Raw genomic sequence first — 17537 nt, forward strand, 5'->3', positions numbered from 1 at the left:
AGCATTATGTGATTCATCCGTGTTGACTTCTATTACCCAAAGGTCAAAATTATGCAAAATTATACAGTAGATGGCTTAATAATATGTCCATATATGGTAAAAGGAAAAGACAAGCAGAAAATATAAAGAGAAAATTGAGGACAGCGGTTACTCTTGGAAAGGAGGGAGGATAAAGAGAGGGAGAGGAAGGACAGGATTAGAAAGGGATAGCCAGAGACTCCCAATTTCTTAAACTAGATAATGAATACACGGTGTTCAATATATCATTTACGTATCTTACATATATTTTATATGGATGAGATAATTCATTGCAAATTTTTAGAAATGTGCAATGTCTTCCCACCATGGTCAGTGCTCACTGCACCAGGCCTACAGGCTCCATCCTTCAACCTCTACGGTGCTCTTCACCTTGCTTCTCACACCTGAGTAGCTCATTCCTACTTTTCTTTCACATTTAGGATGCCCGCCCTGCCCTTTCCCAGACAAGATCCCCATTCTCACAGCACTATGTTCAACCTGTAGCACTTAGCACATTATGTATCGGCCAACAGCAGCTTTGGCTTCCCTCCCAGAGAGTGCAAGGACTCCAGAATACCAAGAACTTGCCTGACTTGCCCACCTTCCATGCTAGGTTGAGGGCAGTGCCTTGCACGCAGTAGAGTGAATGGAAGTTCTTGGAACGAATTAAGGAACAAAGAAACAAATCTGAGGGGAAGCACATCTTAGTCTACTCTTCCTTTCCTTCCCTATTCCCAACTTTCACCTCCACTCCCAATAAACAGACAAGGCAAATGGTCAATTAAATATAAAAATGAAAACGTTCACAGTACCTGTTTTAAGAACAGGGCCATCTAATGGTGCCTTCTTATGAAATTATTCTTGGCAGTGGTGAAGAAAATTTATTAGGAAAATGGAAAAATGAAAAAAAAACACTGAAGAGTATTTTGTGTTTTACGAAGTCAGAACTTCATCAAACCAGTTTGAGAAGAAAAACTTTAGTAATGAAACTAATTCCCAAAGAGCTCATTTTTAATCAGCTATAAATTAGTGTCTCTTTAAAGTTGGTCTATTTAATTAAAAAGTATCAAATAAAAAATTTGCCCAGGATTTTCATACTTATCTATATTGATGCAAAAAAAGGGATACAGACTTTTAATTACTGAGTGATTAGAAATGACTACTTCTTTAAATATCAAACTTCAATTTTGTAATTCATTATGGAAATTTAAAAACATGTATAAATCCACAGAGAAAAGTCCAATAAATCCCCAGGTACCTATTCCACCTTTCCGTAGCTATCAACATTTTGCCCATCTTGTTTCATCTGTCCCATTACTGACTGACTGCTAGAATATTTTAACATCAGGCCATTTCTCTCACTAAGTACTTCAGCAGTAAGATTTTTTTTCTTTTTACTTTAGCACAGGGCCACTGTCATCCCTAACAAGATTAACAATGGCCCCTCAGTAATGTCCAATAGTATATATTCATATTTCTCTCATTGTTACAAAAATAGCTTTTTGCAGGTTGGTTTATTTTAATCACTATCCAAGCAAGATCCACATTTTTCACTTAGTGTTACGCCTTCCTCTTTTAAAATGTTTTAAATTTTTTTTATTTTGAGACAGGGTCTCTTGGAGTTGCCCAGGTGGGACTGGAACTTGCAGTCTTCCTGCCTCTGCCTCCCTCAGTGCTGGGATTATAGGCGTGCTCCACTACACCCACATTAAAGTCTTTTCTAGTCCAGGATACCCTTCCTCCTGCCTCTCTGCTTTTTCTGTTTCCTTTCCTCTGACATTTCTTTGTTGAAGAAACCAAGTTATTCATCCTGTAGAATTTGCTACATTCTCGATTTGGCTAATTGTTTCCTTGTGGCACTATTTAACATCTTCCTCTACCCTTCCGATTTCCTTTAAATTGGAAGTTAGATCTGGAGGCTTAATCAGATTTCAGTTCAATTTTTTTTAGCTTCCTATTACATTAGGAGGCATATAATTTCCGACTGACCCACTTTTAGTGATTCAAGATTGTTCAGAAAATGTTTTGATCTTAAATTAATGGTTTTAGCCTCTGCAGAAGACCCTCGCCCCCAGTCATTATTTCATTAGGAGTTGCTGCTGCTGATTTTCAAATTCTGTTAATACTCCTGCATATATTAGCTAGGATTCTGTCATAAAAATGTTAGGCAACTTTTGATTACTCCAAAATAGAATTCATATAGAAAAGGCAAGGTAAGTACCTTGATTCTATATCAATTTTCAGGATGAAGTGGTTGTCTATTAATGTGATGATTTTCTAACCATCACAATTTCATAGAAAGAGTGAAAATACATATATATAAGTATGTACATGTGCCATGTTTCAGTTCATTATTATCATTCTTTATGATATTCAAATTGCTCCATCTTTGGCCAGTGAGAACTCCTTCAAATTGCTCTTCTATAATCTGGACATGTCTCTATCAGCCTCTCAGAGCTTTCCTGCTTTTTAAGAAGTCTTAACCCTATCTTGTATATTTCCCACCCAGCACTGGAACAAATGATTTCACCAAAGATTGCTGCTCGTTTTGGAAAGAAACAGTATTTAGAAGCCATAATCTAGACACTAAGGACATTCACTGCTACTGAGTTGTCATTACACCTAAGTCTTTACACTGCAAAGTACTACATATATATTTTAGATAGAGAAAAATAATTCATGACGTTTATGGAAATTCCATCCAATTTTAAGTACTGCTACTTACCTTCTTTATTCCTGTATCTCTTTTCTCTTACATTAAAACTTTTGGTTTCTAATGACATAATTACCGTTAAAGTTTATCCTATTAGATACACATAAGAGTTTCAAAGGAATAACACTGATTTTTTTTAATGCTGTTTAGAATTTATTCCCAATTCTTCTGTTTACCAAATATAGTACAATCACAATAGTGTGTTTTAAAGTCATTTTATTTTCAGTAGCTAGTTTGACAAACCACTAGGTTTATTTGTTTGTTTTCAATTTTTAGCATGGCCTTTTCTTTCTAATTTAATTTAGATTTCTAATTACGCAAAATATTTCAATGGTCCTAAGTCAAAACTGTAACAGAGGCAATATTTAGAGAAATCTTACTTCCCTTTTAGTCCTCACCGCCCTTTCTTTCCTACTTTCTTTAAATAAAAAAATGAAAAATTCGGGACTTTAAAGGTAACCATTTTTTTGCATTATCTTTCCATTTTGAAGTATATATAGTATATAGCATATCTATTTGTACTAAATAATAAAAATAACATATGTTCTCATAGTCCTGCCTGATAGAAAATGTAAGTTAGACATATATTTAAATAGTTTTGTCAATAAATCCACTTCATATGAGCTTACAGCAAAACTAATTTACAGTTCCATATGACTAAAAATTACCAAGTAAGATTACATAATTCTCCTATATGTTTCATAATAGATTCTAAATTGAGAGAGATGGGGTTCTAATTCCTATCGATAGAATTAGATGTAGTGTTGACACCTACACTAAGTACATAAGAGATGATAGACATAGTAGCAATAATCGTGCACGAAAGACCTTCTTTACTTACTTTATTTCAGTTTCCATCTATCTAAAATGATCATTTTCTCTTTTTTTAAATTAGGAATTTCTCTAAAACTTAGGAAGCTTTGACATTAGATAAACAGACTGTGAATAATGATTTTGCAAGGGAAAGAAAATCACCTTCTTTATTAAAAATCCTTTTAAATCTACATGTTTACTCTTATAATCCCCAAAATATCAGCTAACAGGTATATCACGGTCATTAGCCTTGAATGCCTAGGAAAAGCTTCTGAACACTGGTGTACGCTGAATCATCTGGGAATCTTACCTAATACCGAAAGATGCCTTGCTTCAACCCCAAGACACTGACCTGGTATGAAAATTTTTTTAAAGTTCCCCAGGTGATGCAAATGCACAGCAAAGTGTGAGAACTACTGAGTTAAAAGAAGTATTTGCATTTTCACAGTTCTCTCATTTTAAATACTAAAATTTCAAATGCCAGATTCATAGTCCAGTCCTACCTACCAGCTGACACCTGAAGAAATAGATTAAGTAGAAAATACTTATCCATCCACGTATGTCCTGTTTTTTGCTCACACTGTGTGGCCAAAAAACTATGCAATCCAAACTTTCTCTTGAATTCTCAAAGCATCACGACCAATCCATCTAGCAAGCATTCGCGCCCCATCAGGAAGTGACACTTGCCCACCTTCCTTACCTCATCTCCCACCACGCCGCCACACACGCATCCTGCTCCGGTGACACCAGACACCTTGTTGTCTGAACATGCTGTGCTCTAATACAAATCCTAACCTGAGCAGATACTTATCTCTGTTAGATGTCATTTTCCCTTTGGGCTGCCTAGCAAACTACTAATGTCCCAAGGTTCAACTCAAACGGCACTTCTATCTGTGGCAGTCCCTGGTTCGCCTGTGCACCTTCCAGACATTTCAGCACTGACCACACTGTATTAAATGGCTTTCTCCTATGGCCCAGAACCATTTCCAGAGATCAGTGGAGGTCGGGGTGCGGGGCTTATTAACGCCTACATCATCAATAACTGACATGGAATATGTGCTACCAGCAGGTCTAGCTCTTCTAGTACAAGTTCAAATTTAAAAATACTAATACAAAAAGTGCTTTTAAAACATAAAGACTGAAAAGTGATGACAGATATTGTATGGGCAGGAAAATCCAAAACAGGGAAACTGAATCAACTGACACCTAACGTGAAACTATTTTTCTCTACAATCACAGTGATGATTTTAAACTGTAGTAAAATCTTAGGGCAGTAACCTTCTCCTAAGTGAATAGCTGACTAACTAAACATACAAAAGAAAATATATCAAGTACGATCGTTTCCTCCAATTTTCTGATTGTTTTAAAGAGAAAGAAGAAAGAAAAAATGTTTACAAACATAGTTAACAAATCTGCTGTGCAGTTTTAAACGTAAATACACATCCACCTGGACCACACTGGTGTTAAATGTATGCTTGGCTGATTTGTCTTTTAAAGTAAACAAGGTTTTAACTATATGGGGCATCATTACCACAAAACGTATCATTAAATGCATTCTCTCAGCCGGCTGTGGTGGCGCACACCCGTAATCCCAGCACTCTGGAAAGCTGAAGCAGGGGGTCACAAGTTCAAGCTGAGTCTGGGCAACTTAGCAAGACCCTGTCTCCTATTTTTTTTTAAGTTTTAATTTTAAATATAAGCTAGGTTGGCTTCTGAACCAGGTTCTGGAGGTGTGTCGGTGCATCTTCAGCTGTGAAGGTGGCAAGAAGCCCCTGAAGCAGCCCAAGAAACAGGCCAAGGAGATGGACGAGGAAGACAGCATTCAAACAGAAGCAAAAAAGGAGCAGAAGGAACGTGAGGAGCTAAAAACAAAGGCCACGGAAAACGGCCCTTGGCCACAGGTGGAATTAAGAAATTTGGCAGAAAATAAACTGTTCCTTGTGCCTGATGATGGTGACCCTAGATTCCGTTCCTATTAAAATATCTGGATTCCCTGCCATAATATCTTTTGACACCTCTAACTAGAATGAAGTGTGGTCTGTCTGTTGTACATTTAAGAACAAAATTTTGTTTGAAAAAAAAAAGAAAAAAAAATCATTCAGAGGCTCACTGTCTCTCTAGTTTTCATTCAGCTATTCCTACCTCAGCAGTGAACTTAAAGTAAACCCAGCCTATAATTCTGCCATAGTCTGCTTTTTGATCTTTGTTCTACTCTGTATCACCTGGAATTAAACCACCTTATGTGAAAGAAAAAATAAAAACAAAATATAACCCAGGCATGGTGGCACATGCTTGTAATCCCAACACTTGAGAGGCTGAGGCAGGAGGATCCCTTCAAGTTCAAGGCCACCCTGGCCTACACAGTGAGTTCAAGGTCAGCCTGGACAACACAGCGAGACCCTGCCTCAAAAATACATACATACATACATACATATATACATACATACATAAGATACATTTTCTCCACAACAGCATACTAACAGTTATATGCTTCACTCAAAGATAACTTACTACAGGCAATACTCAAAAATGTTAATGGATCACACATTTTATGAAAAATTCAGCAAGTGGATATTATTGATGCTATTTGACAATGAAAATAAATTTTAATTGTTTTTTAAATTGTAATGAGCAAATTAAAAATGAAAAATTAAAGCACCTGTAATTAAATGATTCAACATTGTCACGTAAGTCACTTTAACTCACACACGATAGCACAGTGCTATCAGGAAGTAGAAAAACAATGTTCTCAGTTCACCCTCTCTTGTATTTCTCTTCACAGAACTTTTAAAATGTTTGCTGCTCTTCCCTTCCTATTATATATTCAGCAGCAAGCTAAGTCAAAGGATGGGGAAAGGCGTGGGGTGCTGGGATTGAACCCAGAGCCTTCACACTGAGCTACATCCTCAGCCCTTTTTCGGTTTCTTATTTTGAGACATAGTCTCCCTAAGTCACCAAGTTGCACAGGCTGGATTTAAATTTATGATTCTCCTGCCTCAGCCTACCAGAGTGCGGGGTTAAAGGTATGTGCGACCACTCGTGGCTAACCAAAGGCTTTTTAGGGGTGTAAAAGACATAATGGCCTATGACATAACCCCTATGTAAACATCAGTTAAAAAACAGAAGAATCTGATTCTTGCTTTGACACTCTTTAGAATCCACGCACACAGGTAATACATTTTTCATTCTTTGTATTTCACGACTTTCTTTATTACTCAAGGCCAAAAATGTCATAATCTTTAATTTCTCTATTTTGTATTATCTAAAAATCTGAAAATTAATTATTGCACATTTTTGCCACAGGAATCAAATAATACAATCGATAAGTGGAAAATGTCTAATGTTTTTTAAGTATTTCTAACCTCATTATAAAAGTAAACAGTAATAGCTCAATTTATACAGTGCTGGCTTTGACCCAAGCACTTGCTATGCCCCTCTGACACAAAGTACTACTATGCTCAGTTTCCAAATGAAGAAAACTAGTTTTGAAAAGAGGCCCTCGGTTTAATCCCCAGTACAGATAGATTAGATTAGATTAGATTAAATTAGATTAGATTAGATTAGATTGACAGACAGGACTCCTAAGACCTCTTTTAACCTCTTTCAACCATGTGAAGATTCAAGCAGAAGACAAGTCTTCAACCTAGAAGCGGACTTTCACCAGAACCTGACCATGCTGACACCCTGATCTTGGAATTCAACCTCCAGAATTCTTACTAGCTTCTGTTGTCTACAAGTCACTCATTCTATAGTACTTTGTAATAGTGGCCAGAACTGTGGAGGACAGAAATCAGTATCAAGAAGTAGAGGTGCTGTAAGAAATACCTAAAAAGTTTGTCTTAGTTTATTATTTCACACATCCATGTAAACTAATAACAGTAATCACACAATAATAAAATCTAATCATTGAAAACACTTTTAGTTGGGTTTTCTTACATTAACAGCCAAGGAATCATTTGAAAATATAAATGAGGAAGGACAACCTAGAATAACAGTCTATAAAACACACACACACAAAACCACGTACACCTTCAGTTCAAAAAACCAGTTTCATAATTATACATAGTAGCTCAAATAACAAAGACCTAGAGGCTGTACTAGTACAATCAAAGGCATGCACCACTATGACATGGCTGAGAGAGAGATGTACACAGTTACTTCAATGGATATGATTAGGGCCAGAGGTTGAAAGATTAAAAGAGACACTGAAAAACAGGAGAGTACAAAAGGAGGGTTACCGAGAGGGTGAACGATGTACAGATCATGCAATCTGAGGACAGGCTGAAAAAATGACAACTGCACAGCTCGGCAGACAGCAGACTAAAGGGAGCACGATGCCTATATTCGAGGTTTCTCCTAGAAAAGGAGACTGGTCTTAGTCTCAGCACTTCAAAAAGTGAAGCAACGGCTGGTTGGTACAGAAGGTAGATCTGGCTGTACGATAAGCAACTTTTCAACCAATAGAGCAATCTAAGTCACATTAGCTCCTGAAAATAGGGAAATTCATTTTCACTGAGATGAAGTAAAGACTGAGTCATCATCTGTCCGGGACATTCTAGAACGGTATTTCCCAGAGAGTATATACATACCACTGCTTGTACAAGAAATGACTTTAGCTAGTGCATACATTTATTTCATTCATTACATAGTTATCTTAATGTATATTAACAACAAATAAACATACCCGCTACTTATCAACTCTAGGATTTCATGAATATTGTTTTAGAACAAAGTAACAATTTACAGGGGCTGGGGATTTAGCTCAGTGGCAAAAGCGCCTGCCTGGCAAGCGCAAGGTCGTGAGTTCAGTTCCCAGTACCGGAGGGAAAAAAAAAAAAAATTTACAGTTAATTTAAAAATAATATGAACATAACTAGATATTATTTATGATCTAATAGTTACCATTTATAGAGAATTTATAGACAATTTACAGAGATAATAAAAGGCAGCAAAAAATTAAGAAAAATAACTTCTGCAAGGAAATATATTTTTAAAGTAAAGGAAACTAAAACAGTAAGTTATTTATAATTCATGGGTATAAGAAGATGGCAAAAGTCATAAAGGTATCCAAAATGAATTTTGGGCATGTTGCTCTGGGGAGATTCTTTCTTTTATTTGACATCCTGCAACTGAAGTTTGTCCTCTATCAAAGCTGTCTTAGTATGTAGTGATTTTCTGAAAACACAGTAATTTATAACTACATTTATTTAAATGGCCTTCACAACAGACTAAGTAAAATTTTCATTATTTTCAGTACTCAGATATATTGATTTTTAATAGCTATAAATATAAAATGGTATCTAGTACCCTCACAAAACTAAACTTTTATGAAAAAAGACTGTATTTTTACATCTAATAAAAATCTGTTGATGGCCTACTATGGAATAGGTCCTGTGGTAGATAAAAATTTGAAATTAAATTTACAGGTATTCACTTGAAGGATCTACTGTTACTCTGAGGAAATGTTTTTTGAAATTTAAGGTGAAACCCTGAATGTCTTCACTATCATGTTCACTGAAAATACTTATATATTTTAGGATGACTGAAGCCCATTTCCTATGTTATGCATACACAGACACACACAATCTAGATTCAGATTTTTCATTAGTATGCTCTTCCTCATATTCATTATTTGATGCTAGTGCTCAAGTAAATTCTGAAAATCCTCAGGAATCTGACTGAAGCCTAAGACAATCTTGTGATGTCTTTGTGTAAACTAGTCCTAGCTCAATCTTAAGGCACTGCATGGCAGGCGTATTCTACGGCATGAAGAAAGCGGCGGTTCTCTGCAAGAGATGATGCCATAGTGTACTACTGGAGGCACTTTTACTGCCAGATGTGAAGCCTGACCTTTTGTTTTCTTCACCAGTTCCTTAGGCCAAGAGGTACTTTATGTTTGAATAATCAAATAGTAACTGACATCTAACATATGCAAGAATCATTAAAATTTAAACTTGTCCCCTGAAAACAGTTCTGTGTCCATCCTCAAATGGATTTCAACCAAAATCTAAATAAAAAAAAAAATCTGCTCTAACAGATTCTCTCCATACCTCCTGAGCGTGTTCCTTATAGACTTGCAGTGGCCCTGCGGCTTTGGCAGTGTCCCAGAGCTGCAGTGAACCGTCCCCACTGCAGGTGACAACGACATGTTCGTTGTTCTCGCTCCAGGTTACATCAAACAGGCCATCATTCCAGTCAAAGCTAATCCAGAACCGTTTAAGAAAAAAACAAATGGCAATCACAATGTTACTATTATGTTTGTTTGTTTTTTTAGTTTACTGTATACATTAACATATATTGTCTTACATAGTCTTCACAAGCACAGCAGATAAGTAAAGCAGTACTTTACAGAAGCAGAAACAGAAAGGCCGGAAGAATGACCCAGGTGATACAGGTAGGAAACTGCAAAGCTGGATTAAAATTAGGTCTCCCAACTGCTAATACAGAACTATTAACATGAGGGCATTCTGCCATACTGGAAGCTTACCGTTTTTTTGTGACTCCTACAATAGGCCAGCAAGCACTTCAAAATACTAATTTAGACTAACTCCAATTTTTTCCATAAATCTTTCACCTGAGCTATGTAACACTTGTCCCATAAACCTTTCACCTGAGCTATGAATAGCTAGTTATTTTCTGGCAGAATTTACTTTCTTTTCTCAACCTTTAACTAACTTGATGGAACTATTAACGGGTACAACAGCCTGTCACCCAGAAAAGACAGGCATGGAAAGAAAGGAGAGGCGCTGGATAATCCACAAGATGGGTACTTCAGTCCTGCATGAGGAAAGCTAAACCACATTCGGTCAGCAAAGGCAGGCACTGTTACACAGTATACTTACTGGATCACCTTTTAAGCTTAAATCTTATAGTTTATAAACGGACACTAAAAAGCTTTAGAGGAAATGTGGCATAATCATAGCATAATGGCAAAAAGGTTTTCCACACTATGCAAATGCTGAAGTTCAACAAACTTTTCATTGCCCCAAAAGATTCAAAACTTCATTCAATTAAAGCTTTAATTGCAATAGAGAATATACATAAGTTTAATAATTAAAGCTACCTTACCTTCTAAAAACTGTAAGCCCAGTTTCACTTTGATCCAGTATTAGTAGGGTTCCACAGCCTAAAGAGAAAAAAAAATCCAGATCATGCTGTTGGACCTGCCTTATGGTTTGTGTCTAGATGTACCCCGCAAAGCCTCTCGCAGTCAGGGTGGGGATTTTTCAGAGGTAGCTGAATCTAGAGTGTGTGACTGATTCATGCTGCAATGCTAGGATTAAAGGTGCTAAGATTAACAATGGGTGATTACTAAATCAGTCCAATTGGTTTGGCACTGCCCTAATCCCGATAGCCTGGATACAATACAAGGGACAGAAAGAGGCTTATTTTGTCCCTTGCTTGCTTTGCCACCTTCTGCCCACCATGAACTGTTTTTTTTCTGTGATGCCTGTGTGCCATGCCACCCTACCCAGGAGCCAGCCAATTATGGACTGAAAACTCTGCAACCTGTGACCTAAATAAACCTTTCCTCCTTTAACTTTGGGTGTCGGGTATTTTGCCTTAGTAACAAGAAAAGTAAGCCAGGAACATCTAAGACCAAAGAAGTACAGTGTCAAGCTCTGAGTACCTGATTTTACTACCACAAATTTCCCCCTCAAGTTACTGGGATTGTGTACACCAAAGGGTCAGAACTGTGCTGTTTGTTTTTCATAGTGTGCCTCGAGGATTAAATATTCAATCTACCATCTTACCTTTGACTGGAATCAGAGCTGATTCCAGCTCTGACACAGCTCTAACAGAGGAGAAATGCCCATGTGCCTGTCGATCAGCCATGGTGCCGGGCATGCAAACCTGCCAAGCTGGTGTTATCTCCCTACTGACGGATGATGTATCTCAGTATCTCCACACTGGGATCCTTCTACTAAATCACTCTGCCTTGGCAGTAAGTGTAAAATACACCCAACATGGAATTTTAAAACGAAGTATAAATGTGGAAATACCAAATACTTGGTGATAAAGTATTGAAAGCCGTATTAATATCTTGTCTAATATGAATTATTTTACTACACAACTAATGCCCTTTAAAAGATATACTTATCGTTATAGAGATCAAGGGAGGAGTTACTTAAACATGACTGGTTCGTTTTTCAAATACTACCTCCTTTTAAGTCGTTGTTGCAAAAAAAAAAATGTTACAGATTTATGAGTTTTCAATTAACTGGTGGGCAGACTGTAAATATGAATGTACCACCAGTAAGTAATGGTGATGGTAAAGTATTTCTGAGTTTTAGAAATCACATTTTTTTCTACTGTAGGATTTAAGAAAGAAAAAAATACCATGGATCGCTGACATTATGTAACGACTCGCTGCACTACTCCAGTGTGCAAACAATAGCTGGGACTTGAATTGTGTAACTAATTGCTAGGACGTGAATTAAAAGAAAGCAAAATCGAGAATGGGCCCGCGCCTTTCTAGCTAGTCCACGGCCAGATACAATTAGCTTATGCCTCTAACCTCTGCTTTCAGTGCGATATGTTCGTACGACCAGTCTCCCAGGTGAGCGTATTTATGATGCAATGCAAACATATAGTCATAACAACTTCTCAAAACCAATTGCTTTCAAATGTATACATTCCCCTAGGGACAAAAGGCGAGGACGTATCTTGGTAACATCTCATCAGGGCACTGGCCGGGAAACTACCCGAACGTTAGGCGTGCACGCGTGTCGGTCCGCACCCGAGACAATGCGGCCTTCAGGAACAAGGACCTGGATGCTAAGCCTCTTTTCTCTAACTGGTAAGGAATCAGATCCCGGGCTCGGACCAACTCTCCGGCGTCACGCGCGCAGGGGACCAAAGCCCCCACCTCCAGCACCTCCCCCGGCATCCGCCGGAGGCCCCGCCCACCCGCGGCGGCCCGCCCACTCGACGGCGCGTTGCCGCGATCCCCCGCCCAGGCGGCGCGACCCGGCCTCACCCGCGATGCCGTAGTGCTGCGCGGCGGCGCAGGCCAGGCGGCCAGGCAGGTATGGGGAGAACTCTGCCGCGTAGCCGTGGCGGCCCGGCACCCGCAACGTCCGCGCAGCGCTCATTCTCCCTGCCGCGTCCAGCCTCACGGCCCTGGCTACAAAAATTGTCCGAGTAGGAAGCGGACGGTGGCGACTAGCTGACAAAAGTTAAGAGGTCCCGAAAGAGCAAACGGAAGTGAGAACGCCCATGTCCTGAAACGAGGAGTCGGATTGGTCCGCAGCGGAAAGGGCGTTGACGCCAATGGAGACCATTTTTGTTTTGGGCAAAGCAAAACTGACTTCCGCCGGCCGGTTGAAGTGATCTACGGTTAGATTAACTGGGCAGTGAGCTGGGGTTAGGGGCTAATTTAGAAAATTTTTGGTGTTGCATCTCAGCCCCTTCTGCAGGGCAAACTGGTTTTCATTAGTTATTTTAACTTGTGAAAGAACTGGGGGCGCTCTACAACTGAGCTACTTCCTCAGGCCTTTTTTGTTTATTTTGAAACTAGGTTACCCAGGCCGGGCTCAAAATTGAGATCCTCCTGCTTCAGTCTTCAGATTACAGGCATCTGCCACCTCGCCCAGCACTGTAATATATGTGTATAGCCAGTAATAAGTACTCAGATCCTAGCACTAATTAGGGGCTCTTTTTTTTTCAGTACTGGGAATTAAACTCTGGGCCTCACGCATACTAGGCAAGCACTCTACCACTGAACTACATTCTCAACCTTTAATTCACTCTTTCAAACATTTGTGGAGCATGGAGGATACCATATAATTTATCTTCCAAGTAAACACTGTAAAAGATAGTGTAGTTAGTAATTAAGGCAGGTTAACAGGCACAAAACCAAGTCTTGTGATCTACTTTGCAAGCCAAGAACAGTGCAAACCTCTTGAAATTTAAAAGCAGTAAGATATTGTCCAGATCCTCAGGATACTAAAGTCTTGTAAAGAGAAGATATGTAAACAGTAAAAGCTAATCAAAATACTGTAGGTGCTAAGAAAAGTATAGGATGTTTAAAAAAGGAAATGGTCAATGCTACCGTTGGGGATGGTAGGAAAGCCTTCCAAAAAAAAGGTGGTCTTTATGGTGAGTGCATACAGATAAATAGATTTTATTTAAACAAAGAGCTAGAAGTTATTGTGGGAGCAAGAGTAACATGAGCAACTCAACCCTAAACCAGCATGATCCACAGGGCATCACCACTGCCAGGACTCAGCACAACCAGATAGAGGAAGTGTGAAGAAGAGAATTTTAGGGGCAGAGAGTTGACCTGTACTGCAGCTGGGATTGTTGAGAGTTGTATGCTATCCCAAAGAGATTGGACTCCTACTCTAATTGATATGCCTTCAGATTAGAGATTAGAGATGGCTTAAAGGTGTTAGATATAGTTCAAGGAAAAGATGATTAGAACTTGAAAAAAGATTCTGTGTTCAAGAATTATAGCAATGAAAGTGGAAAGTAAGACTCAGATCTGATTTTTAACACAATAACTCATAATACAAGGTATGCAAGGAAGAGGGAGGAATCTAAATGATTCTTAGATTTCTAACTTAGAAGCCTGCATAGATGGAGGAACTGTTGGAAGGAGGAGCAAGTCTGAGACTCTTAGATCTTCCAGTTTAGGCCAGAGTTTGTGACTGCCTTCAGTCAGAAAGAGAGTAAGGTGAAAAGGAAAGAGAGCCAAAGATAGAACTGTGGAGGTAATGTCAGTATGCAAGGCCTGCCAAGCAAGAGAAGCTAAGAAAATGGAGAGACCTAAAAGGTGGATCTTACCGATTCATTTATTAGTCTGTTTAAGAACAGCTCAAGTTGGGAGGATTTGTACACATACGATGAATGCTTAGATGGACAGGTTTGTGGATGGATCCTTCTGAGGCAAAAGACTCAACAAAAGTTTTTAAGACTATAAAAACATATAGTGCCTACTGTCTATTACATTGCTTGATACAAAGTAGAATGGTTTTTGTTTTTTGTTTTTCTTCTGGTACCAGGAATACGAACTCATGACCTTGCACTTGCCAGGCAGGTGCTGTGCCGCTGAGCTAAATCCCCAGCCCCCAAAGTAGAATGTGTTGGTCAGGTTTTCTATTGCTGGTATAAAATGTAGGACACCTGCAAACAATTTAAAGGAGGAAAAGTTTAATTTGGCTCATGGCTTCAAAGGGTTCAGTTCATGATCAGCTGGATTTAAAGCAGAACTGTTGCATGGGAAAACCGTGGTACAGCAAAACTGCTCACTTCATGGCAGCTAGGAAGCAGAATAGATTGGAAAGAGCACCAGAAAAGAAAGACCTAGAAAGTAGAATAGTCCCTAAATTCATGCCTCTGTGACACACATAGACACACCCTAAAGTTTGCTTTACTAATCTGGTAGGCATCTCAATCTAGTCAGGTTGACAATCATTATTAACAGTTGCATAGACAAACCAAAAAAAAAAAAAAAAAAAAAAACCCATAGCAACTGTTAACTGGGCATGGTGGCACATGCTTGTAATCCCAGCATTCTGGGAAGTTGAGGTAGGAGGATCGCAAGTTTAAGGCCAGCCTGGGCATCTTAGTGACTTAGCAATACTCTGTCTCAGAATAGAAAAAGCTATAGTTGTAGCTCAGTGGTAAAACATTTGCCTAGCCATGTATGAAGCCCTGAGTTCAATTCCCAGTACTAAAGAGAGAGGCACAAAGGTCCAATCATAACTATGATAGAAGACAAAGTTTTGCTAGCACAAAAAAAAAAAAAAAAAAGATTTTACTGTATTTTCTCCAAGCAAGCTTAAATATCCATCACGCAGAGCTATTAGAAAATCCAACCTCACCTTGTTGGGGGCTTCCTGTTGTTCATGAGGGCCACATTAGAATCTGATACTAAAGACTCCTAAAGACAGAATCAGAATTTTGTTCTCTCTCCAGAGCCTCACAGTGTCGGGCAAATGGAAGAGCATTTTCTAGTCTTCAGTTAGCTCCATGTGCAAGTCTGAATGGTCATGTGAATGTGCATTTCTTTACCACATTTTGCTCCAGACAGAGTTAAAGCTTCCGTGAAGAAATAGGCTGCCACTTGTTTCTGGGCTTCATGAAACCCTTCCCGCACATGCTTTGATGCTCTTCTCCATGCTTTGAGCTATTCACTCTCAACCTCTTCCTAACCATGGCCGTCACATGATCATCTCTTGCTTCTCTGTCCCCAAGGACATGTCAACTTCAGTGGTTGAGTTTAGGCTTTCACCAAAGGTTCTCAGCAGCTTCTGTGCCAGTTGGAAAAGGCTCACAAAGTGGCCAGGGATCACAAAGAGCCTGCATACCTAATTGGAATGGAGAAAGGGCAAACAAAACTACAGCAAAACACAAATTACTCTCAACATACAATGACATCAACTGATCATTAATTTATAACAGCTGACAGTAATTACAGCCTTGTAGAGGTGGACAGCCTGGGCATATGCACCCCTCACCTCCAAACCACACAAGCCCCAAATTCTTACTCTTTCATGAACCTGAAATAGGATATAGATGCCTCATTACCTAGGCAACATTCCTCATATTTCAGATCCCCACCTCACATCCATTGCCCTTTTTCTGTTTTTTGAGACAGGGTCTCATTAAGTTGCTAAGTTGCCCAAGCTGTAATCAACTTTGAAATCCACCTGCCTCAGCCTCCCAGAGTGCTGGGATTACAGGCATGTGCCACTATGCTCTTCTGGGTGGTTCTTAAGTGCTGGCTAACGTACAGATAGAGAAGTGCCGAGCCATGGCAGGGATTTGTACAATAAAAGCTGAAGGCACAAGAGGCTTCAAGGCAAAATAAGCAGAATTTTTCCCCAGTGCTAGAGACTAAAGCCACCCTCACATACCATAGGCAAATGCTGTGTCATTGAGCTACTTCCTCCTGCAGCCAGAGGAATCCACCATACTGTGTCACTCACTGGCAATATCATGATGGGTACAACCACCAGAACCAGGAGGCTCTTGTCCAGTTCTTAACACCAACTTGATAAATGAAGGCTGGAAATTGGATTTCCAATTGTAATTGTTATAGTTTGCATTTAGATGACCCTCTAAAGTGTCATGGAGTCAAAGGCAAAGCTTTTTCAGAGGTTGAATCTAGATTGTCTGATTGATTCAGGGTGCAATGCTAGGATTAAGGGTGCTGGGATTAAGGGTGGGTGATTACTAAATTAGTCCACTCATTGGTTTGGCACCACCCTGATCCTGGTATCCTGGATACAGTGTAAGGGACAGAAAGAGGCTCGTCTTCTCCCTTCCCTGCTGCTTTTGCTGCCTTCTGCTTGCCATGAACTGGTTCTCTTCTGTGTTGCCCTCTGCCATGCCACCCTGCCTTGGAGCCAGGCAATTGTGGACTGAAAACCTCTACAAACTGTCAGCTAAATAGACCTTTCGTCCTTTAACTTTGGGTGTCAGGTATTTTGTCTCAGCAACAGGAGGAAAGGAACTAACACAGTAATAGAATCCATTTTATTGGCTTATAAAATATACAAGATGTACTACTTCAACCATCCTAGACGTTTATCTTCAAGGAGGACATTTTGTATGTTTATTTTGGGACCTTTGTGTGTATATATACCTGAGGTCCCAATGCATGTGATGCCACTCCTCTCACATTCTCTATGTGCTCTGTTTTCAGAGGTGACATGAGATGGCTTATGAGCTCCTGAACCAGTGTCAACAGGAAGACTGCAGTCATTCAGTTCTGTAGACACTAGTGAGTTCCAGTCAGCATAGACCACATCACCCTGACAGAGAAAGGCAGAGCTGGAGCACTCATGTTCTTTGAACTCACAGCAATGGGGAGGAGCATAGAGTCCTGTAGCTCCACCACCATGAGTTCCTGCACCTGCAAATGAAAAGGAAGTGACCCTCACTCTGTCCTTCTCGGCAGAGCCACAGCACATGGAGTGCAGGGGAAGGATCCACCTCCCCTGCCCGGAGGTGTGGCCATTTTGATTAACGTTTCCATCACAAT

The 17537-nt window shown here is 39.5% G+C and overlaps 1 protein-coding gene and 1 long non-coding RNA gene across 3 annotated transcripts in view; one reads left to right on the top strand and one right to left on the bottom strand.

Annotated features, from left to right (window-relative positions):
- The window catches only part of Pex7 (peroxisomal biogenesis factor 7), a 66977-nt gene extending 54122 nt beyond the window's left edge, over positions 1-12855 (bottom strand). For both annotated transcript variants that reach the window (XM_005390459.2, XM_005390461.2), the window contains exons 1-3: positions 12525-12855; positions 10613-10670; positions 9595-9745 (exon numbers count right to left, since the gene is read on the bottom strand). In XM_005390459.2, coding sequence (XP_005390516.1) covers positions 9595-9745; positions 10613-10670; positions 12525-12639 — 324 coding nt within the window. In that variant the 5' untranslated portion in view covers positions 12640-12855. The remainder of the gene's footprint in view (positions 1-9594; positions 9746-10612; positions 10671-12524) is intronic.
- The window catches only part of LOC102019535, a 9248-nt gene continuing 2779 nt past the window's right edge, over positions 11069-17537 (top strand). Inside the window, exon 1 of the long non-coding RNA XR_001235216.1 lies at positions 11069-12344. This is a non-coding gene — a long non-coding RNA (uncharacterized LOC102019535). The remainder of the gene's footprint in view (positions 12345-17537) is intronic.

The sequence above is a fragment of the Chinchilla lanigera genome, unplaced genomic scaffold, assembly GCF_000276665.1.
Source record: "Chinchilla lanigera isolate Chin_1 unplaced genomic scaffold, ChiLan1.0 scaffold00038, whole genome shotgun sequence".
Lineage (NCBI taxonomy): Eukaryota > Metazoa > Chordata > Mammalia > Rodentia > Chinchillidae > Chinchilla > Chinchilla lanigera.